The sequence below is a fragment of the Neolamprologus brichardi genome, chromosome 6 (genome assembly GCF_056152115.1).
Source record: "Neolamprologus brichardi isolate AB-2024 chromosome 6, ASM5615211v1, whole genome shotgun sequence".
NCBI lineage: Eukaryota > Metazoa > Chordata > Actinopteri > Cichliformes > Cichlidae > Neolamprologus > Neolamprologus brichardi.
Genome location: NC_142109.1, coordinates 20,247,744 through 20,269,448, shown reverse-complemented (window position 1 = coordinate 20,269,448; position 21,705 = coordinate 20,247,744). Strand labels below are relative to the sequence as shown.

General features: G+C 39.1%; 2 protein-coding genes across 7 annotated transcripts; both read right to left on the bottom strand.

Moving 5' to 3' along the window:
* Positions 1–5,048: 5,048 nt before the first annotated feature.
* On the bottom strand, positions 5,049–6,882 carry LOC102783772 (uncharacterized). Its single transcript, XM_006787337.3, has 6 exons — positions 6,599–6,882; positions 6,080–6,222; positions 5,902–5,963; positions 5,675–5,788; positions 5,438–5,536; positions 5,049–5,348 (listed from the first exon to the last, which is right to left on the bottom strand). Exons 1-6 carry the CDS (start codon positions 6,701–6,703, stop codon positions 5,221–5,223), a joined length of 651 nt encoding a protein of 216 aa, XP_006787400.1. The 5' UTR covers positions 6,704–6,882; the 3' UTR covers positions 5,049–5,220.
* Positions 6,883–9,115: 2,233 nt separating this feature from the next.
* Positions 9,116–21,705, bottom strand: fip1l1b (FIP1 like 1b (S. cerevisiae)). Of its 6 annotated transcripts, none has more exons than XM_006787333.3 (16): positions 21,400–21,701; positions 20,983–21,037; positions 19,021–19,087; positions 18,803–18,915; positions 18,037–18,101; positions 17,807–17,917; positions 16,681–16,811; positions 15,909–16,027; positions 15,436–15,489; positions 14,186–14,285; positions 13,295–13,451; positions 13,117–13,198; positions 11,740–11,795; positions 11,401–11,590; positions 10,900–11,046; positions 9,116–9,731 (listed from the first exon to the last, which is right to left on the bottom strand). In XM_006787333.3, the coding sequence occupies exons 1-16, from the start codon at positions 21,476–21,478 to the stop codon at positions 9,587–9,589; spliced, it is 1,671 nt and encodes a 556-aa protein (XP_006787396.1). In that variant the 5' UTR covers positions 21,479–21,701; the 3' UTR covers positions 9,116–9,586. The 6 variants fall into 6 exon arrangements, with proteins under 6 accessions (XP_006787396.1, XP_006787398.1, XP_006787397.1 ...); XM_006787335.3 differs by having other exon boundaries at positions 9,116–9,728; XM_006787334.3 differs by having other exon boundaries at positions 11,740–11,792; positions 21,400–21,698.

The window sequence follows — 21,705 nt, the reverse complement described above, 5'->3', positions numbered from 1 at the left end:
TGGATTTCACGAGGCTGGATTAGATTCTCACAGCTTGTCACAGGAGCTGAGCGCCCAAGAGGGAGAAGGCTGAGAACAGCGACAGCAACATGAATAAACTCCATCATGGCTCATCTGCTGATGAGTTCAGACTTTGAAGTGTGTTCTCTAGTTATGAGGCTCAGCCCAGTTTAGGTGACGTATTCGTCTGTTTTTGTGTCGTAATCTGAGGAAAGGAAGATGACAGAAAAACTGCATCAACCTAAGTAATGAAAAAATGCTGAAGTATTGTGCCAGCAATCCATACACACCCCTTACACTATTTCTATTGAATTGAACTAAAATGTTTTTCATGGTAATTGAGTTTTTTTTAATATAGTGCCAATTCACAGCAACAATTAACTAAAGGCGCTTTATATTGAAAGGTAAAGACCCTTACTTCCAGCAGAAACACGCTCATCAGGTAATAGTCATGTGCTGCGAACAGCAGAGTGTGACAGGTCAAAGGCAAAGAGAAAGATCCAGATCCAAAAAGAACCACTACCTACCACTGCCTACTGAAGCATAATGGAGGGTTCAGGGTCATGTGATCCAGCCCTAACCATAAGCTTTATCCAAAAGACAAATTTTAAGACTAATCTTAAAAGTAGAGAGAGTGTCTGTCCCTCAAATCCAAACTGGGAACTGGTTCCACAGAAGAGGGGCCTGCTTTGCATTCTAGGAACTCTGGGAACCACAAGTAAGCCTGCAATCTGAAAGTGAAGTGCTCTCACAAGGAACTGTGAGGTCTTAAAGATATGAGGAGGCGGATTTTAAATTTGATTCTGAATTTAACAGAAAGCAAATTGCTACAGCATTCTGTAGTAAACCTTTACCCCAAAGGTTTACTACAATCTTTGGGTTGTAGTAAATCTTTTTTACTAGGGGGTTTAGAGCAACTTGATAATACTAATTCACAAGCTAGAAGTAATAAACGCATGAACTGGCTTTTCACCATCACTCTGAGACAGCGTGTTTCTAATTTCAGTGATAAGAATGTTACTGGAGACCAAGATAGCATCATCCAGAGTGAGTATCTGGTTAGACACAATGTTTCTGAGATTTTCAGGACTGAGTGCAATCACCTGAGGTTTGTCTGAATTTAGAAGCAGAAAATTACAGTTAATCCAGGTTTTTATGTCTTTAAGACATGCCTGTACTTTAACTAGTTGGTTTTTATCATATGGCTTCATTAATAAATAAAGCTGGGTGTCATCTGTATAGCAATAAATGTATGTGTAGTGTTTTCTAATAATATTACCTAAGAGAAGCATGTATAATATAAAAAGCATTGCAACTGTGACTAGTTCTTGTGTGTGAAGAAGAAACCCCATTTACTTGCACATATGAGAATTTATCAGATACATATTATTCATACCAGTGACCCAACAAACATCCAACCACTGGGGTGAACAACCTCACCTGATTTATTTTGATATTTAGTGATAATAGTGATAAACTATGAGTCCCTCCCAATGGCCCTGCTCCTCACTCTATCACTAAGAGAGACCATCCGCCACCATCTAGAGGAAGCTCATTTCAGGTGCCAATTAGTCCTCCAAGTAAAAGTTTTTATATGCTGCTTAGTAGGGGTGCAACGATACTTGTATTGATATTTAACCGTTCGATGCAGTGCTTTCGGTTCGGTACGCATAAGTATCGAACAATACAAAATTTTTAATTTATTTGATCAACTTTTCTTCTGACGGTGCTGTCTGTGTTGAGCACTCAGTGGATCTGCGTTCGACTACTCCGCCTAGGCTGTACTGTTGAGCACAGATCCACTGAGCGCAGCGCAAGCTAGCAAGACAGAAGTTAAGCTCTCCTTGCAACATGGCAAATTGAACCTCCCGCACCCTGATTCAGATCTGGCCTTTGGAACTATTTTGGTTTTCATGTGACGTATGACCCTGAAGGTAAGTGCGTCATGGACAAAAGTAAAATAGTATGTCGGATGTGCCACCCAATGCTCAATTACATTGGTGGGAACTACTGCGTTAGCGCAGTTTGCTCGTTAACGTGTTGACGGCGTCCAGCCCCACGCACGGGGCGATCCGCGGTAGCTCGTTAACTGAGATTTGCCGTGTTGTGGCGTTAACGTCATTTCAGATTAACGCTGACCGCACTAGTGGGAACAAAATGAATATGACTGCCCATTTACACCGACATCATCCTAGTGCAAAGACAAGTGGAAGCAGACAAAAACAACAAGCACGCATTCTACAAACTTTACCCGAGTCATTTAGACAGCCGTTATGGAACCATGAATTTTGTGTATCGTTGCACCCCTACTGCTTAGATATCATTATTAGCATTAGTGATACTCATCCAGTAATTAAACTGGACTTGACTTTTGTTCCAGTAAAGACATACAGTAAAAACATAAAAGTGATCGTTTGTCCAAATAAAGCAGAAGAAATCAGAAGCTACATTTATGAGGCTTTTTTGTTTGTTTGTTTTACTTGTCATGCTATCAAGTATTTAAACATTTGTAGGTGTTTTTTCCATAGTTTCACACATATTTTTTAAGAAGTCATTAATTTAATTCAGTATTCAGATTTGTTTTGGCAAAAATACAAACCTCCAAAAGTTGATTCTGTTCATCTGGACGTAGTGTTTTGTGGGAGAAACGTTTCGTCACTCATCCAAGTGACTTCTTCAGTCTCAGCTGACTGCAGGTTTCCCCAAATCTTATAAACTTCAGTCATTATGCAAATGTACTGTTTATAAGATAAGTTTATAAGGACCACGGCCAATCAGAGAGGTCCCGCCCCTGACTATCTCTGATTGGTTTAGTCCACGATAGTGACATAATGTGTGTCTGTTGTTGACCACAATCAATCTTTATTTATAAAGCACTTTTCATACAAAAAATGTAGCACAAAGTGCTTTACATGGTTAAAAGCAGCCCACCCCGCCCTCCAACTCACTCCCCACACTCTCATTAACATAAACGATCATGAATACACACATGAATACACACATTGGAGAAACTCAGGAGGGTTTTCTCCAAGCATGACATCCCGGTGCATTTCAGACCCAGCAACACACTCAGACAAAAACTGGTTCACCCGAAAGACAAAACGCCAAAACACAGACTTAACAATGTGGTGTATGCTGTACAGTGCAGCGAGGAATGCCCAGACTTCTACATCGGAGAGACCAAACAGCCACTTCACAAGCGCATGGCACAACACAGAAGAGCCACCTCCACAGGACAAGACTCAGCTGTCCATCTGCATCTTAAGGATAAAGGACACTCTTTCGAGGATGCCAATGTTCACATTTTGGACAGAGAGGACAGATGGTTTGAAAGAGGAGTGAAAGAAGCCATCTATGTCCACTGTGAGCGACCATCTTTGAACAGAGGCGGTGGTTTACGACACCAACTGTCTGCCATCTATAATCCAGTTTTGAGATCCCTCCCCAGACGCCTTAACACCCACTCACATCCTGGGCCATCTGACCTCAGGAATTTGCATGATAAGGTGGGGCCAGGTTTCACAATGAACTCACCCGAAACTCTGCCTGATTGGGACCCACACCCAGTTTCACACCTTGGCTCAGGTGATTAGAGGATCATCAGGGGGTCCTTTTGTCCCTCTTTGGGGGGATACTCCCACTAGGTTTATATCTGGGACTTTCCACCATTTGACCTTAGAACTGAAGAAGCTTCTCGGATGAGAGGTGAAACGTCTTCAAGTAACTTAAAGAAGTCCAGACGCTTTTCTTTGCAAGCTCCTTTGACTAAGATAAAAATATATATAAGAATAAAATCAATAAATATTAGGTAAAACCTAAATTAATAAATAGAATAACAGGATAGAATAAATAAGCATAAAATAAATAAACGTTAGGCGAAAGCTAAATTAAAAAGGTGGGTCTTGAGCCTGTTCTTAAAAACATGTACGTTCTCTGCGGCCCTGAGCTCCTCCGGCAGGCTGTTCCACAGACGAGGACCATACCACTGAAAAGCTGCCTCTCCGTGAGTATGTGTCCTGACTTTGGGAACAGTCAAAAGGCCAGTACCAGAGGACCTCAGGGTCCGCGAGGTTTCATATGGTAAAAGCAGATCTGAGAGATAAGAAGGCCCAAGACCATTAAGACATATAAATTAAGACCAATAAAAGAACTTTAAAATCGATCCTGAAACACACGGGGAACCAATGCAGTGATTCTAAAACCGGTGTAATGTGGGCCCGCCCTTGGGTCTTCGTCAGCACACGAGCTGCAGAGTTTTGTAAAAGTTGTAAGGGTGAAATATTCTTTTTGGGGAGACCAGAGAGCAGGGCATTACAGTAATCAATGCGACTGGTAATAAAAGCATGCATCAGCATCTACCGTGTTGGCCCAAGAGAGAATAGGGCGGACTCTGGCTATATTTTTTAGATGATAAAATCCGATTTTGGTTACATGTTTAATATGTGGGATAAAACCAAGCTCAGAGTCAAAAATAACACCCAGGTTTTTCACTTGTAGCGAAGGGCATAGTGAAAATAATTAATTTAGACAAGAGTTTCTCTCTCTGAGCCTCAGGACCGATGATTAAAACTTCAGTTTTGTCCTGGTTAAGCTGTAAAAGGTTTTCTGCCATCCAAGATCTTATATCTAAAATACAGTTTAATACATTTCTCCATATATGCTCATTAATACACGTCAGGCAGAAAAATTGTCTTGCTTTCTAATTAAAGCCTTTGATTTTAAAACCACTTACTGTGGACTGCAATATTGTATTCTGAATTTACTAAGAGGTACATTGATGTTACAGACTTCCTACAGATCCTTTTTAATCCAAGTGTCAAGTGACATGGTTTTCAAGGTTTTGTTCATCATAGCAAACTTAGGTTAGCTTAGCTTAGCTTAGGTTTCATATGATGAACTGTCAGCAACTAAAAGAGAGACCAAAAATAAAAACAAGCAAAAATAAATAAATAAAATCAAAATAACATGTGAACAGGGAAAGAAAAGGAAAACCAAAAAAATAATGAACTATTAAAACACAGACTTTGACAAAATTTCATAATTTCCTCACCTTTAATGGTTGTTTTGACATAGTTTGTTTTCTGCTTTGTGTTCTAACACGTATAAGTTTGTCTAAATATGTTTTACAGATGTGAAATAATGTGAATGAAAGTAAAAACAAAAAAACTGGCCAATCTCTCCGATTTAAAGGGACATTTAGCAGAGATTAAAGGAACTAAACTACCAGTTCACAAACACATCAAAAAGAACATCCAGGACTCTTGCAACTCGATGTGCCATCTTGTTTTCTAATAAGCTGTTGAGGGCACTGAGCCCCTCTGAGGGCGGGAGGTTGTCAGGGCAGATTTCTGTATATGCAAAGAATACAAATTAAAAAAACCAGCTTTTATGACATAATAGTGACACAGTATGTTGAGAAATGTGCTGAAACTCTCACCGTTGTTTGGGTCCATCATAATGGGTGATGACATCCGGAGACATTCTGCTTGTTTCTTTAACGTCTCCACAACGTCAGGAGAGACACTCGTTTTCCTGCCTGGAAATAAAGAGCAAAGGGGGGGGGGGGGTGTAACTAAATGTTTTTCTACAGATTTTCATGCTTCAAAAAGCAATAGTAAGAAGAAAAAAAGAGTTCCGGATTCACACATGGTATAGTGGGATGTGTGTTTCTTACTGAATAGAAGAAGGCTGGTAAAAGTATCTTTCCCAGAGATGACTTCTTCATAAGCAAGCAGACAGTCAGAGCAGCCAGTTGGCAGGTAGACCTCCTTTAGGTAAAAAGGCTCCTCTGTATAAAACAAACAAAAAAACAAACAGTGTCTTGAGATTGGAAATCACAAGAAACTATGTGATTGCAGGTTTCCTCTGCATGTAAAACCTCTGTGGCCATTCTTTACTCACTGATTAACATTGTGCTGTTTTCAAAGACCACATTATACGTCATGCTCGAACAGTCACCATGTCTGTAAGGAAGAAAATAAAAGCATCAGAGCTTCAGAGATATCAAAATAAACATAGAAAATAAATATGTATAAATGACTTCAGCTATTGTGTTAAAATTGCTTAAGGGAGCATTTACATTCTCTGAGTCTGCAGGATATTGAGGACGTTACTGTTGGCAGTTGTAGTAACATTCAACCAGACGCTGGTCAGCAGGAAGGCCAGGGAACGGCTTCCCGGGAGGTCAGAGCTTCCCCCAACATATATCCATTTTCCCAATATCTGGAGCACACAGGCACAAGTTGAATTAAGTATGTTTAAAATACAAAACCCTATATTTTATTCAGAACAAAACATTAAAAAAAACCCAAATCAAATGTTTAAATTGATTGGATATAAAAAGAGCTGCATGCATGTATTTGGACTGTGGGAGGAAGCCGGAGTACTTCGAAAGCGCCCATGTAAACATGTTGAGAACATGCAAACTCCACACAGACCAACCAGCCAGGTGCTAGATGCAATCCCAGGACTTCACTACCCCTAAATTTCAATATGAAGTCTTTAATTGTATTGTAATTCTGACAATGGATTGTTTTTTTTCTAAATTTTCTCCCTCCAAGAGCCAATATCAGGACAAGTTTGCTCCAAAGCAACTTACCTCATCCGTGTTGACAGTTATTGGGTTTATCAGAGGGTCACAGCTGCTCACAGGAGCTGAGCGTCCCACCGAGAGCAGACTCAGCAACAGAACAACACACTTCATCTTTTAAATGTCTCCTTTCTGCTTTTCAAGATTTCCTCCTTCTTCTTCTTTTGTTACTGCCTCCCTGTTTGCCTCCAAGCTCTATTTTGACTTCACAGCCTCACAGATTTCTCTGGATGCAGGATTTATTCACTTGTGCTGTGAACCTTTGCAGCAAAGGCAAACAGCAGGGGATGATCGAAGGAAGACTTTGACCTCTTTGAGGAATATCGATCCAATCACATGCAACAGGGAGCATTGTGTGGGCTGTAATAAAGTGCGTTTGATGTTTTCTTTATTCACTGAGATAATCTTCCCCGATTAGTCACTGATACTCATGGATACATGAGATCACAAGTTTATCCTTTTATGTTAGTAAAATTTGGACTATTGCATATCTGTAACATACAGAAGCATAGAGCTGCCACCCAGGCAAAAGAAAAATACAAGTGTATCACGTTATAACGTGAAAAGTTTATTGTTCTAACAAGATACTTTTCCTGTTTGTACAATATACTTTTCACGTTTGAACAACATAATATCACGTTATTACAATATACATAAATATCACGTTCGTACAATATAATATTTATATTGTGCGAACGTGATAATTATATTGTGCGAACGTGATAATTATATTGTACGAACGTGATAATTATATTGTACGAACGTGATATTTATGTATATTGTACGAACGTGATATTATGTTGTTCAAACGTGAAAAGTATATTGTACAAACATGATAGTATATTGTACAAACAGAAAAAGTATCTTGTTAGAACAATAAACTTTTCACGTTATAACGTGATACACTTGTATTTTTCTTTTGCCTGGGTGGCAGCTCTGCACTTCCGTAGTAACACCCTCTATTTGCATTTAACTGACTCTAAGGTAACTGAAAACAGGCAAGTTTATTGTTGTCAGAACTCATACGGTAGTCATCTGTAATTGGACCCATAACAAATGACAAATTAAAGAAAAAAATTTGACTCCTTCATCCAAATACAGACTCTATAAAAGCACAAATCTTTAGCAGTTTGCAGGTCTGGAGCATTCAGGACAAAAACACCAAAGAGGAAAGACATCGGCAATGATCTTAGAGATGCAACTGTTGATGCACATCGATCTAGGAAGGGTTATTCATTTCCAAACAATTTTAAGTATTCTACAAAAAACAAGATTATTCACAAAAAAAGCAGTGGATATCCTGGCAAATTCAGTTAAGGGTTAGAGAAAATACAAAAAACCCAAGAGCTACAGGCCTTAGCATACCAAATGTTAAAGTTCATATGGGTATAATTAGAAAATGGACAAACAAGTATGGCTTGTTTGAAATGGTTACCAGCAGAAAGCTTTTGTCTTACGTTTACAACAAACCAGAAGACTTCAGAGACAATGTGAGACAAGATCAAAGTAGAGAGGTTTGCAACCCAACACTTTAAAACTTTTAAAAGTAAATTCAGAAAAAAATGTCACATTTTGAAGAGTCGTTTTAAGATGCGGAAAATGCTTGGAAAGACAAAAAGAACACAATGTTTTCATTTCAATATTTTAACTCCTGGACAAAAGATGCTTCCAACTTAACTGACAAGCCCAGTCTTAAATTGATATATAATGAGGGGATTTTAATATTTGAAGGCTTTCTGATGTAAAACTCTGTACATATATTATTCTACACCACATCTCAAGGGTTGGTGTCCTTGATCTAACACAGCTGATTTAAATGGCTAAATGACCTCCTCAACATGTCTTGAAGTTCCTCAGAGGCCTGGTAATGAACTAATCATTTGATTCAGGTGTGTTGACCCAGGACACCGACCCTTGAGGCCTGGAATTAGCACCTGTTCTACACGAACTCAATGATTGAAGTTAAAGAGGGTCCATTGTGATTTCTATTTTGTCATGTACTCTTCCAATGGTTGATCCTCATATTAAAGTTCGTGTGCATAGGATACACATCAACTTCAAAATCCTCAGCTTAAGACATTTTTTTCTCCTTGTAGCTTCTTTGTGAGCAGAGAAAAACCAACCCACCTGACCTCCGTCTTTTATGATGCAGTCAGTCAGAAGAAAGATGTCTAAAGGCCCAAGTCTGGATTCAGGTGATGGATGAACTGAGGGGCTACTCCAAAGTTCATTGTTACATAAATAAGGATTATTTTTAGACTGAATCATGCAAAGGTTTTTTGTTGGTTGGTTTTTTTTTTTGTTGTTTTTTTTTAAAGAGTCCAGGAATAAAAATATAGAAAAGTGTGTATCAAGTTCTCTTGTAATCTGAAAAAAACCATACATATTTTCTACTTTATCAATTTGTGAACTAAAGATGCATAATGGGGAAGACTATAAAATTAAAAATGATAAACATTATTAGGCTCTGGAGAAATGAAAACAGAAGACAAGTATTTATTCCAAGAAAAGTCACAAAAAGACATCTTATCAAAAAGTGTTTAATTGAACTTAACTGACAGCTTTCTAAGGAAGTCTTCATTGGGGACAAGAACAAATGGACAACATACAAACAACAGAAGAAGAGCAAATTCTGCTGATCATAGCGACTATACAGTGAAATCTTTGAGCCTAATTTACAGCAGTGCTCTGAAAGAAGGGGCAGAGAGAAAAATGAGGTGGTTAAAGACCAAATGATGTTTTGCCTGATCAGATGGAAAAGATGGGTTAGGAGAATGACCATTCCTCCTTCACCTCCTCCTTTGCTCCATTTATTCTGAAGTGATGGTGAGGGTGAACGACAGCAGGGTGGAAGAGAATGGAGACTGATGGAGAGGAGAGTGACAGGTCCATCTGTCACTCAGCCACTTTCTGGTTTTCTTGGTCTCTCGTTCATTTTCTCCCTTTCTGGTCAGCATGGAGACAAATGAAGGGATGAAAGATGGGAAGTGGTCATCGCTACTCCATGGCTTCCTGATTCTCTTGGTCTGCGCTGATCTCCTCGCTGGCCTCTTTGCCCTCCTTGCTCCTCTTGCTCTTCTTGTGTTTGTGCCGTCGGTGGCTGTCCCCCTCCTCGCTGTCGTGCCTCCTCCTGCTACTGCTGCTAATGAAAGGTGAAGAGGACAGGAGAGAAAAAAATGATCGGAAGAGAAGTAAAGGGCAGGTGTAAGGAGATGGGAAGGAAGAGGAGGTAAAAAAGAGACATGGACAAAAAAAAGGTCGAGATCAATACAGATGAAAGGTGAGAAGAAGAGAAACAGAGACGAGAGGGCAAAGACAAAGGAGAATGAAGAGAGGAACCGTGGGTTAGACAGGGCAGAGAGGTGGAAAGAAAATAAAGTATTAAAAACCTTCCTATTTTCAGGGTTTGTCAGTTGAGCAATTTTGTTCCTCTGATATTTTGATCCTCATATCACACATTTGACATTTTTAATGACGACAGCAAATTGTCTGAAAATTCTTGGGGGGTTGTTGTTAATGAGATGTCTACGACTGCTGATGTTAGCTCTGTGACTTCACAGTTTACAGCTGACTTTTTAATTGTTTAAAAACACTGAATCTCTCAACGTTTTAGAAGGACAGTTCTCGATAAAACTAACACTTAGTGAACTGCTACTTCTTTTAGTTTAAACTCTACTTTCATATGTAACAACTGAAAATTCGTAAAAACTAAAATATTTCTGTTTAACTCACATGTTTACATTTCATTTCACAACATAAGCTTAGCTCTAGAACACCAACGCTACGTGATTAAAAGTCCAATCAACTTGGAACCCTGTGTGTGTTGTCTGTGCGTTGTCTACACAATAACACCCAATATTTTAGGGCTTCTGGTTTAGTCGGTGTGTATCAGGACTAATACTTCCTGTTTCTCCCAGTGATCAGTGTTTAAGGATACAGATATGATTCATTAGTTCTAAAAAAATAAAAAATAAAAAATAAAAAAATTGCAATAGAGTTTATTTAATGCAATCCCTTTTTTGCCTGCTCATATATGATTGGCCTGAACAGGAAACCACAGAACCTCCAGAATCAAAATTTGTTGTCTGCAGAAATGCATGAATATTTACATAAAGTATCCATTTATAGTATTCCCAGGAGTTAAAATAAGCCCAATAAATAAAACAGAGAGCAACTTTCATCAGCGTTATCTATGTGACAGGCTTTCACTTTTAAAAGACCAGAAAACTAACCAATAAATAAAATGTTCCAGTTTAGCAAATAAACTAGTTACACAACAGGGGTGAAAGAAAAACTGTGTGCTCATTTACCTGCGTGAGGATTTGTGGCGTCCCTCTTCTTTCTCTCTGTGCCGCCTCTCTCTGTGTCTTTCCTCTTTCTCCCGGCTTGCACGGTCACGGTGGCGTTCTGCGTAACCACGCTCTTGATAATCACGGTACCGATACCGCTCCTCGTCGCTGTAGAAGACGAAAAGGAAAGAAGAATTTACTTCATTTACATATAAAACAACTCAGTCTCTGGTTAAAGCAGCGTCTTAACATCAATTGTTCACTTTTCTTTTATTACTCTTAATTTCTCTCCTAGATGTTGTTTATTAGTAAAAGCTTCTCTGTCTGTGCTCTCAGTAACATTTGTGATGAGTTTGACAACCGCGTGACGACTATATGTATGATCACTGATACACCAATACCCGCGAACAGCTGAAAACAAACTGCTCAAATTATTTGTTTATCCCTTTCTGTGGCTTTACAGATGCCATTCAAATCCCCCAGCAGCCCATTCACTACTCTGTTTTTGTCCCACTGGTGTACCTGGTGTAGCTCATAGCTGAAGGGCTGTGCTCCCTCTCTCGTTCCCGCTCATGTGTCCTCTCTCTGGGTCTTTCTCTGTCCTTGTCTCTTTTGTCATCTCGGCGGGAATAATAATCCCAAGGTTTGGAGTTATCTATCATCGGAGGCCAAGGAGGAGGCACACCTCCGACCATGGGGGGAGGGTAAGCACCTGAAAACAAATAAGAGGGAAAGCTGGAGTTCATTTAAATAAAAATATGTAACTACAAATGGTGATGGTGCAAATGTATGCATCAACATGCATTTTCGTAGCGTTGGCCACATCTGTCACTGACAGCGCCAGATTACATTGGTCTGTACCTTGAGGAAACGGATACGGAGGAACAGAGCGTCCATCATAACCTCCTGGATGGCTGCTTCGAAAACACACAGAAAGGAAACATTACTTCAGTGTGTATGTGTGTGTGCGTGTTGTCCTTTTCACTGACGCAACGATTACTGTTCAAACAAAGTCATGCAGCACCAAATGGCATTGATATGTTTTGTTATATAGTCATCATACCTTTTCTCAAGTTTTAGAACTGAATGAAAACACATTAAAAAACATGAGGCTGTGTTTCCTTACACATTAACCCAAGGTTGCACAGCTTGAATAACTGTGTGTGTGTGTGTGTGTGTGTGTGTGTGTGTGTGTGTGTGTGTGTGTGTGTGTGTGGGTGGGGTGGTGGGGGGGTACTTTAAATTTTGCACCAAAAAGAAAAAAAACAAAAGGCCAAGGCAAATCTTTTATATAATACCTATACAGTGTCACTGAACTGCAGGTCAGTGCACCAGTGCACATGTTTGGGGTAGTAAAGAGAAGAAAACAGACTTAAAGTGTGTGCACAGTAGGGGTGGGGGGAAAAATCGATACTGTGTAGTATCGTGATATTTTGTTTGCTAATAATGTATCGATACAGGGACAGCAGAAATCAATATTTTGTTACAAAAAAGGTTTTTATGCTCTGACTTCAGAGCATGTTGATCCTTTTTCTGAGCAAGAATCCTGACATTCCTTCACTGTCCAAATGTGTTTAACTTTTTTTATGGCAGCAATAAACATGACAGTTTACTTATTTTAATTTAAGACATGTTTTATTTTAATTAAGTTTAAAACTTTTTTATTTAATGTAAAATTATATTTTGTTTTAATTTACTTTCAAATTCTTCAGTTGCTGAATGGGCTGCATAGTTTTCATAAATTGCATAGTTCAGAATAGCTATAATTGTACCAGATGGTTGCATTCAGTTAAGTTGGACTAGACTGTAATACAAACCGTTCAGTTTGTCAACAATAAAACTGACTAAAATGAGAAAAAGACTGAGTGTGAGACTTTGATATTAGATAAAATGAATATTGATAAAGTTTACCTTTATGTACAGAATCTGAATATCGCAAAATATTTTAAAAAATTGCAATAATATCGTATCGTGCGTCAAGTATTGTGATAATATCGTATCGTGGGACGTAGGGTGATTCCCACCTCTAGTGCACAGGTGTAAAATGCAGCTGAAAACACTTGTGAATACATGTCTATATTTATGTTATGTCAAGTTGTTTTCAAGCTATACATTATGATGTTGCACTAGCTTTAAAAACATCCATATTTAAAGTGCTAGAGTTGAACTGCAACTGTGTGTGTGTGTGTGTGTGTGTGTGTGTGTGTGTGTGTGTGTGTGTGTGTACAGACGCATTACCTGTCCATAGTGGGGATGATAGAAGGAGGAGGCCCACTAGTTGGTGGAGGAAAACTAGGAGGAGGGACAGTAATGGGCAACCCTACAAAGAAGCAGAAGGAGTGAAGAGAGTAAACATGCTGAAAATATTGCATAACAATAATAATGATAATGACAATGAACAGTAAACTGAACTTACTGGGTGGGGGGATGAGTGGAGGTGCAGTACTGACGTTTGGTGGCGGAGGGAGAAATGGCGGTGGGGGAATGTTTGGAGGAAGTGGTCCGGGAGGGAAGAATGTGGGAATCTTAGCAGGAGCAGGCTCAGCCTCTGATGTCGAGTGCTCAGAGATTACCTGCACAACAACAGAGAGATGAGGAGGAACACAGAGAGAGCAAACATCACACAGTTTTAATGTCTGTCAACATACTAAAAACAGCTGACTGATGCTATCAGAAGTTGAGTTTGCCATACTCCGTAACCACAAAGTCTTCTAAAATCCTGAGGCGTAACCCAGTGTGCACCTCACCAGAAACATGTCAGGTGGACAAAGTGCCGATCTACTGTCAGTACTGTCGATTCCTCTTCTTGTGCATTTCCAGTTACTTTTTCCCTGCTGTTTTTGAGTTCATCAGTGAAAGAATAACAATCACTGCTCAGTATAAGGAATACGATTCATAGGACTCACAAATGTCATCAAATTCCTGGAGGGAGATTGCTGAAACCATCCTAATGGATGTGAGGGAACATACAAAGAAGAAGAAAAAATGTTTGCCTCTAAAGATGAAAAACAAAACAAAAACCCACAACAAAGAGTGGGAATCCATGAAGGAAAAAAAGTCCAAGCATTTTATTTGTTTCTATCGGCTGGGTGTGCATATAAAACACTGGGGCGCGACCACAAGATAATTAACACACCAGCACGAGCATAAATGCCAACAACAATGCTGGCCACTTATGTAGGTTACATCATAAGCTACAAAAAGACTCCCCACAGAAATCTAAATCAGGCCTTATGTTCACTGTGAAAGACGCATAAACAAACTATAACTGGAGGTTTTTCTTGTGAGTTTCTGTTTTTGCTTGTACCTGAATATTGTTGCCCTCTAGATTATGTCGGCGTCGACCCTCAACTCTGCTGATAGTTGCCAACTGTCCACCAATCACATCGATTGTGCCGCTCGATTTCCTTAAAAAAAAAAAAAAAAAAGACAATTTTTTAAAAAAAAGTACATTAAGGTACCGAGCAGGATCCAAAGAAAATGGGCTCCAGCTACTTTCAAATGTACTACAGTCAAAAATAATGAGCAAATAAACTATAAGCCAAATTCACCAAAAAGTGTCAGTTTCTGTCTGGTAATTTAGTAAACCAGGGGTACGTATGGTTATGTACGCTGTTTTACCAGCATACATAACGACAGTATTCATTAACTATGGCAAAAACAACAACACTGAGATAAAGGCTACTTACCATGAATACTCACACTTTCTTCTTAAATTTAGAGATAAACATTATTAATTTAATTTTTACGTTAAATTATAAGTAAATTTGAATTTGCCATGAAGTGATTTAGGACTTTTAGAGCATTACAACACAACAAAATTTGGCACAATTATTGTTTTATTTCGATTATCTTGTTTTGATAAATCAGCAGAAGCCATCGTTCTAACTGAAATTAAAATTCAATTAGCTGCAGAGCCACCATGACACCATCATATCTGCAACAATCAGCCAAAGTTTAGATCTAAAACAATTTGTAACTTTCTTTTTACGCTTGGTTAAATCAGCCTTTTGGGTCTCAGATAAAAACTATAACACCCTTAAAGAACACACTTAAGAAAATAGTGGTTTAAAAAGAGAAGACATCTTTAAATTGATTTTCCACCTATTTGTGTTGAAAGTATTTGTCATTTTTATTAGCTTTAACCTCCTAAGACCCGAACTCTTTCATGGCATGCATTTTCAATTTCTCTTTGCTATTTGGGCTGATTGGGACCTGATGAATGTAAAACAACGAATTACCTGATTTTTGTTTATGAGAAAAATGAGATCCACAAATGAGGACACTTGTTTTAAATTTTGATAGAACAGTGGCAAGATAATGTCCCCGTAAGTGGATATCAGGCCCTTGTAGAGCACAATTTAGTATTTTTGTCTAGACAACCCAAAATGTGATGTCCACATACGCAAGTCAACTACACAAACAGAAAGAAACAAGGGTGAAAATCAAGCTGTCTTTGAGGCTTCAAAAGCACCCAGAGAAGCCCATTCCTTAAACATCTATGCATTTCCCATCAGGCCCCCTTAACCTCGGAGGGACAAGGCCATGCCCACTTACGTATAATAAGACATGTCCTGAGCAGGCGGGCCAGTCCACTGAGGGGGAGAGATCCTACCATTTTGAGACAAAGGACAGGGGTAATGAGAGTAACACACATAATAAAAACCATGGGAAGGCGCCTCATTTTAACCACAGGCACACTGGTGATTATTCTGGAAGTGGCCCAGTGTGTTTGTGTCTCCTTATGACCCAAGACGGTGCCTGCGAATGTTGGATTTAAAAACTGTTAACACAATAAACTGATGAAATTTTAACTTTCTTGTACCAAAACCATCAACAATTTACTCCTCGTCCTTCCGTTAAAGATGGCCAGTTAACTGTATGTGGTTGTTTTAAGCATCTTCATCCAACCGTCCCTAGCCCCATAACTGGATTATGTATTTGACTGTGCGCTTAACCTCTACTGAAAAACTGTAAGTGTGTTTCTCTACCAAATATTAAACATGTGAATGTAGAGGCAGGAGTCTTACCTGGTGACCTGACTGACAGCAGACTTATACAAGCTGACAGGAGATGTGAAGTCTGGCTTTGAGGTGTGAACTGGCAAACTGGGTATGTCTTTTTCATTACCAGTTCTGCCCTGCTGAACCTGGAAAAGAGCCACACAAAAAAATTCATGTGTCTTCTGAAGGAGAACAAGGGTGCTGATTTTAAAGTAGATACGGTCAAGCAATGGTCATGCAACAGTACACAAAATTCTACATTTGTCATCATGGTTTTGAAGTCACTGTGTAGCTGCATGTTTTTGGAAACACATTGGCTATGTTTCTTATAATTAAAATTCAGATGCTGGTAGATTTCCAGGAAAATACCTAGATACAAAAATAACATGACATAAATGTCTTTGTTCTTTCCCCTGTAGGTCAACTGACATCACAGTATGTCACTGACTCTGGTTGCTACCACATTGCTAATCGCTTCCTGTGTGAACACCCTGTAGAACCTGCCTCCTAAAAATGCAAGCCTTTACTCATTTATCCACATTACCACATGCTCTGCGTTGGTGGTTAACTGAAGACAAAAGCTAAAACATGTAGTGAGGTCAGACAGCTTTCGTAGCCTTGTGACCTGTATGGAACAGCTATGAAACATTTAGCTGTTAGATCTGCTAACGTTTAGGCATTTACACGTTGTATAAAGTCAAATAAAATGCTCAAAAAGAAACTGAGGGTTGGTGGAAGCAGGAGCTGGAGTACAAAAACAAACAAAGACAGAGCCAGCAGTGGTGCAGTGATATCTTACAGTGATCTTGCTTGTCACTGAGCCAACTGTAGAGACCTCCAGGCCCATACGCAGCCTCTTCTGTTTTTCACAGTAAGCCTTCCATGTGTCTTCATTGAAGCCATAGTTGAAGTAGTCTGACAGATCGGCTCCTACATAAAAAAAAAAAAAAAAAAAAACAACACGCACATTTTATGAAATTCTGTACAAAAATCATCAGAGGTGCTCTGATTTTCTTTTTCTTTTTTTACTGAGGAGAAAATATGGATTTACAGATTTGGCTAAGACTGGATCCATGATGTCAACCATGCAATTTTCAAAAAGGAAGGAATAGCAACCAGTTTAAAAAAAATTAATCCCATATTTCTGTTGACTAACAATTATGGACTATGGAATGGAATTAGAGACACATGGTCATATTTGTGTACTAAACAGCAAACATCCTGCAACTTGCACACTGTGGTGTCTAAAATATTAAGAAAATCTCTACTACAGACTTGATGCAAAAGATAAAAGGAGCAGTGACTTCTGCTTGTCACAGACAGTGACATTAAGCAGATACAAAATGTAGACAATGGTCTGCAGAGCTGTGCATAGGACTAATGCACAACCATGCTAGTCATTTTAGGCTCTGATTAGAGGGTGTTAATGACCACAAAGCAAGAGTGCCTCCACCATGTAGCATTTTTTTATGGCTGGCAATACTTGGAAGACCAACAGGGTAGGCAACCATGAGTCGTACAGCTACAGAAAGTGGAAAGATGATGGCTCCATAGACAAACACCACAGCAGGCTACTGTTTACAATCTTTTCATAGATTCACCTACGGAAATCTTGCAAGTTTTAATTCTTCTACCTAGATCTCGTAGACTCAATGTTTTCTTTCGGTCATTTTAGCTGGAGCTGTTCTACTATAGAAGATTTTTGGGAAGGGGGAACACTAGAGTAAAAAAAAAAATGTGTGTTTGATTTCTAACACAATAAAAAGCATTTAAAGAGAGATCGGTAGTAAAAATGAAATTTGTAAGACATTTATTTTTTTCTCCATATGATATAAAATGCTTATTTACTCACTTTTGGAGGCAGCCTCTGGCTTTTAAATATTTTGTCTATAAAAGCAAAGACACAGACACAAGCACACACGCACCTGGTTTCCTCCATGGTTTCTCTTCAAAAGACTCCATGTCGACCTCTAGTACTGGAACACCGTTAATGTTTCCAGGTGCATCGAGATCCACTCCCTTCAGCTTTGCGGAAACTGAAAATAAACAATACAACAAGTTACAAGAAGACATCACAGTAATGAAACAGGCAAACTGTCTTTATTGTATGTTTTTATTCAGGAAAAAAAGAGATTAAGCCAGTAGAGAACGACACCTTGTCCATAAGGTCTGGAGCCTGTTGATTTGATGTTGAGGTTGACAGGTGGGGCTCCATAAGTTCTGGGAGGAAAACAACAGTATTAAGACTCTGAATGAAACATCCCAACATAAACTTCAAATTACAATTACCATATTCACATTACCCTTTCAGTTTTTCAGCAAATTGATTTATTTAGCTGTTGATAGCTCACTTGAACTTATGTGTTCACTGAAGCATCCTGTTTTATAAGTGGATCAAAAAGTCCATTAACTCCGTCATGTCAAAGCATTAAGAAGCTTGTAGTACAAACAGCTAGTGTTGACTCACTCATTAGGATTCCATATCGAGTCATTATGACATTTGAGATTCTTCCTGGCAGATCCTCTCAGGAGGAGCTTACAGATCTCTTCACAAATGTTCAATTGGGATCTCTGTTTATTTCAGAGACTCGAGGACAGTCAGAATTTTCCTGAAGCGACTCCATGTTCGTAGTTTCCTTACACTTACTGTGGCACTGATAGTCTAATCTAAAGTTGCTGCATTGTGAGGTTTGCTTTGAGGTTCTTTTTGAATTATTTATTTGTTAAATTCTAAATAGTTTTCCTGCTACTGAGAAGCACCTTACAGAGCACGATGCTGACACCACCACGCTACATCACAAGGAAGGTACAAGCAAGGTGATGAGCCATCTCCGAATCCGAAACCTCACCCAGCAGCTTTTATATAAACCAGCCACAAACTGTAAAAATATGTACAACAGCACAATTTGCCTCAAACGTACGTGTACTGTGGCGCTCCGGTTTTTATATCTCCAATCGTGACACGGACATCATCGTCGTCATCATCGCTGTCGCTGTCGCTCTCCACATCCTCGCCTGCAGCCTCACCTGTGGCCTGAAAATCCAGAAATAAAAACACATGAAACATTCATTGAGTTGGAAATAAGTTTGTAATAAAAACAAACAAAAAATATTGAAACTGTGCATGTAAGCTACACACCTCAGATGCAACTCCATTTCCTGTAGCGTGCGCAGCAGCATCATCTGTTGAAGCATCAGCAGGGGCACTGAAAAAAACATTAGACACAACAGACCAAATATAAAATTTCTTCTCAGTCCAAAGTTTCTGGGTCCAAAATCTCACAAAGTTTTTCACCTGGTTGGAGATCTGGTGACTATGAAGGCCACAACATCTGATTTACATCATTTTCATACTCTTTAAACTATTCAGTCATCAGAGCACTGACATCCTAACAGAGGCCATTCTAATAAGGAAGAAAAAGTTAATCAAAGGATAACTTATTATCACTATACTATACACTATATTTACTTGCAGTGACCCTTATCTTAAAGAAAACAAGTATTAGAAAAACAAAACATGCCACCAAAATGTCACTTAAAACATAAAGCTGCCACAGCATGACCTCACTGTAGAGTTCAAGGTGTTACATTTTGTCCTATTATCTATCTGTATGTAATAAAAAAAAAAAAACTAGGAGAAAATTATGTTTCAAAAGACTATTAGTTTGTTTTTGTTTTTGTCTCCTTTAGTAGCTTTTAATTAAACTAGATATGTACACATACTCATGTGACCTGCTGCCTTTTTGTTTTGGTTTTTTTTAATATGTTTAACCACTTTTGTTATTCAAATTTAAGCACATAATGTAACTGTAAGATGTCTGTATGTTAGGTGGAGCCCAAGTGATGATATATCAGTAAGCCAAAATTATTTTTGGCCTGTCACAGATATGTTAGATAAATCTGTCTAAGGCTGGGTATAATTTAATAATGGTGTCATTATAAAGCATTCACTATGAGCCAGAGGTACCTTTACTAAACAAGATTAGATTAATTACACTAATTTTATTCTTTGTGCTGCTGCTGTAACAGAGTTTCCCCCTGTAGGATCAATGAATCTATGACAGCAGCAATAGTGCCATCAGCATCTGCAGCACATGTAGCAGAGTATAAATGAAGAGATGATGTGTAGCTTTAACGACTAACAAACAACATCCTCATAATTTTCTCTTTTCAATAATATTCTAACATACTAGATGTAAAGCAATTTAATCAGCCAATCACATAGCAGTAAATGCATCTAGCATGTGATTTTAGTTTGGGAGCATGACATGGCTGATTTCAGAAATCCATTGGGATTTTCCCATACAACCATTTCTAGGGTTTACAGAGAATGGACTTGGGAAAATAAAGAAAGAAAAACTATCCAGTTCTCTCAATGCCAAAGGTCAAAGGTAAATGGTCGGGTTGATTCAAGCTGAGGACGGCAGCAGTAGATCATATAACCAAATAACCAACCAAAGAATTGATTTCTGCTGTAACATTCAGATGGTAGGCACGAATATCATGACAGCATTGACAAATCCTGCCTTGTAGCTGCCGCTTAGCGTTGTTAGTGATGTAATGGAGTGGGAGATATTTTTAGTTTGGCTCCCATAACACCAACTCAGCATTATTTAAACACCATATCCTACCTGAGGTTCTCAGGTAGGGTACAGCCTACCTATATCTCATCAGATTCTCATGGATGTACAGCGATTCATCAGTAGCAACTGCGTGATGTCATGAAGTCAACATGGACCAAAATCTCCGATGAAATCATCCATCACTTTGCTGAATCTACGCCACAAAGAATTAAAGCAGTTCTGACAGCAAAAGGCGGTCCAACCCACTTACTTGCAAGGTGCAGCTAATAAAGTGACCTCTGCGTGTGTACTAATAGTGCCTTTTGTCCCTCCCCAGGGATACAGCATCAGCTGAAATCCACCTCAATAAATCTAAAAATTATTAAAAATGTAAATACTTCTAGAATTCGTGAGAAGTGATAGCTGTACTGAACTATATTACCTTTGCTAGTTACTTTGCCAACGCTCGTTGACCCTGAAATGTGTTACACACAGAGGGTTTTTGTTTTAAATCCAGGCTAAGACTGAATTATAGTTACCTGACAGCAGCGTTCAGCTTGGCTTCCTCATCCTCGTCTTTGCTCTCCGACTCATCTGGAACAGAAATTAAAAGCAACTGAGTTCATTTATCGTTATCTAATACATATTTAACTAAACTTTTGTTTACTAACAAGGTGAGGTGCAGAAAATACATACGCCACTTCATAGTCCAGTTAAACGTTATAACAAGCCAGAGTAACACTCAAATGATTTGACTTGAGCGGTGCAGCCACAACAGGCCGACCAAAAACCCGCTGCTAGCTTAGCTTCCAGGCTAACGCTCGTGATTAACGGGATAGCGCACAGTGATATCTGTTGGTTAGCAGTTAATTAGGAACATAGCGAGAGAGATCGTGTTCCACGTCTCTGTCGGTTCGAATGAACCGTTTCTGCGGACGTCAGGTGGTTGTTTTTACCTCCATACAGCCATTCCTCCTCCTCGTCTCCGGCGCTGGCATCAGTGGTGGCTGTTTTGTCCGCTTCCTCCGCAGACATATTCAACTTACACGGAGAGCTAAACCAGAAGCGGCTTCAACAGCTACAAGCTTCGTTAAAGCTCACAGGTGCAAAAATAACAGTACAACTTCTCCCTTTATCGGGGAAACGTGGTTATGTACATAAATTATGTCTTCATAGGTTCATTTCCAACCTTTGCGAGTCGGAGTGAACCCGGAAGAGATTGGTGGCACCCCGCTAATGTCAAGAGTGATAGGAGAAAATAC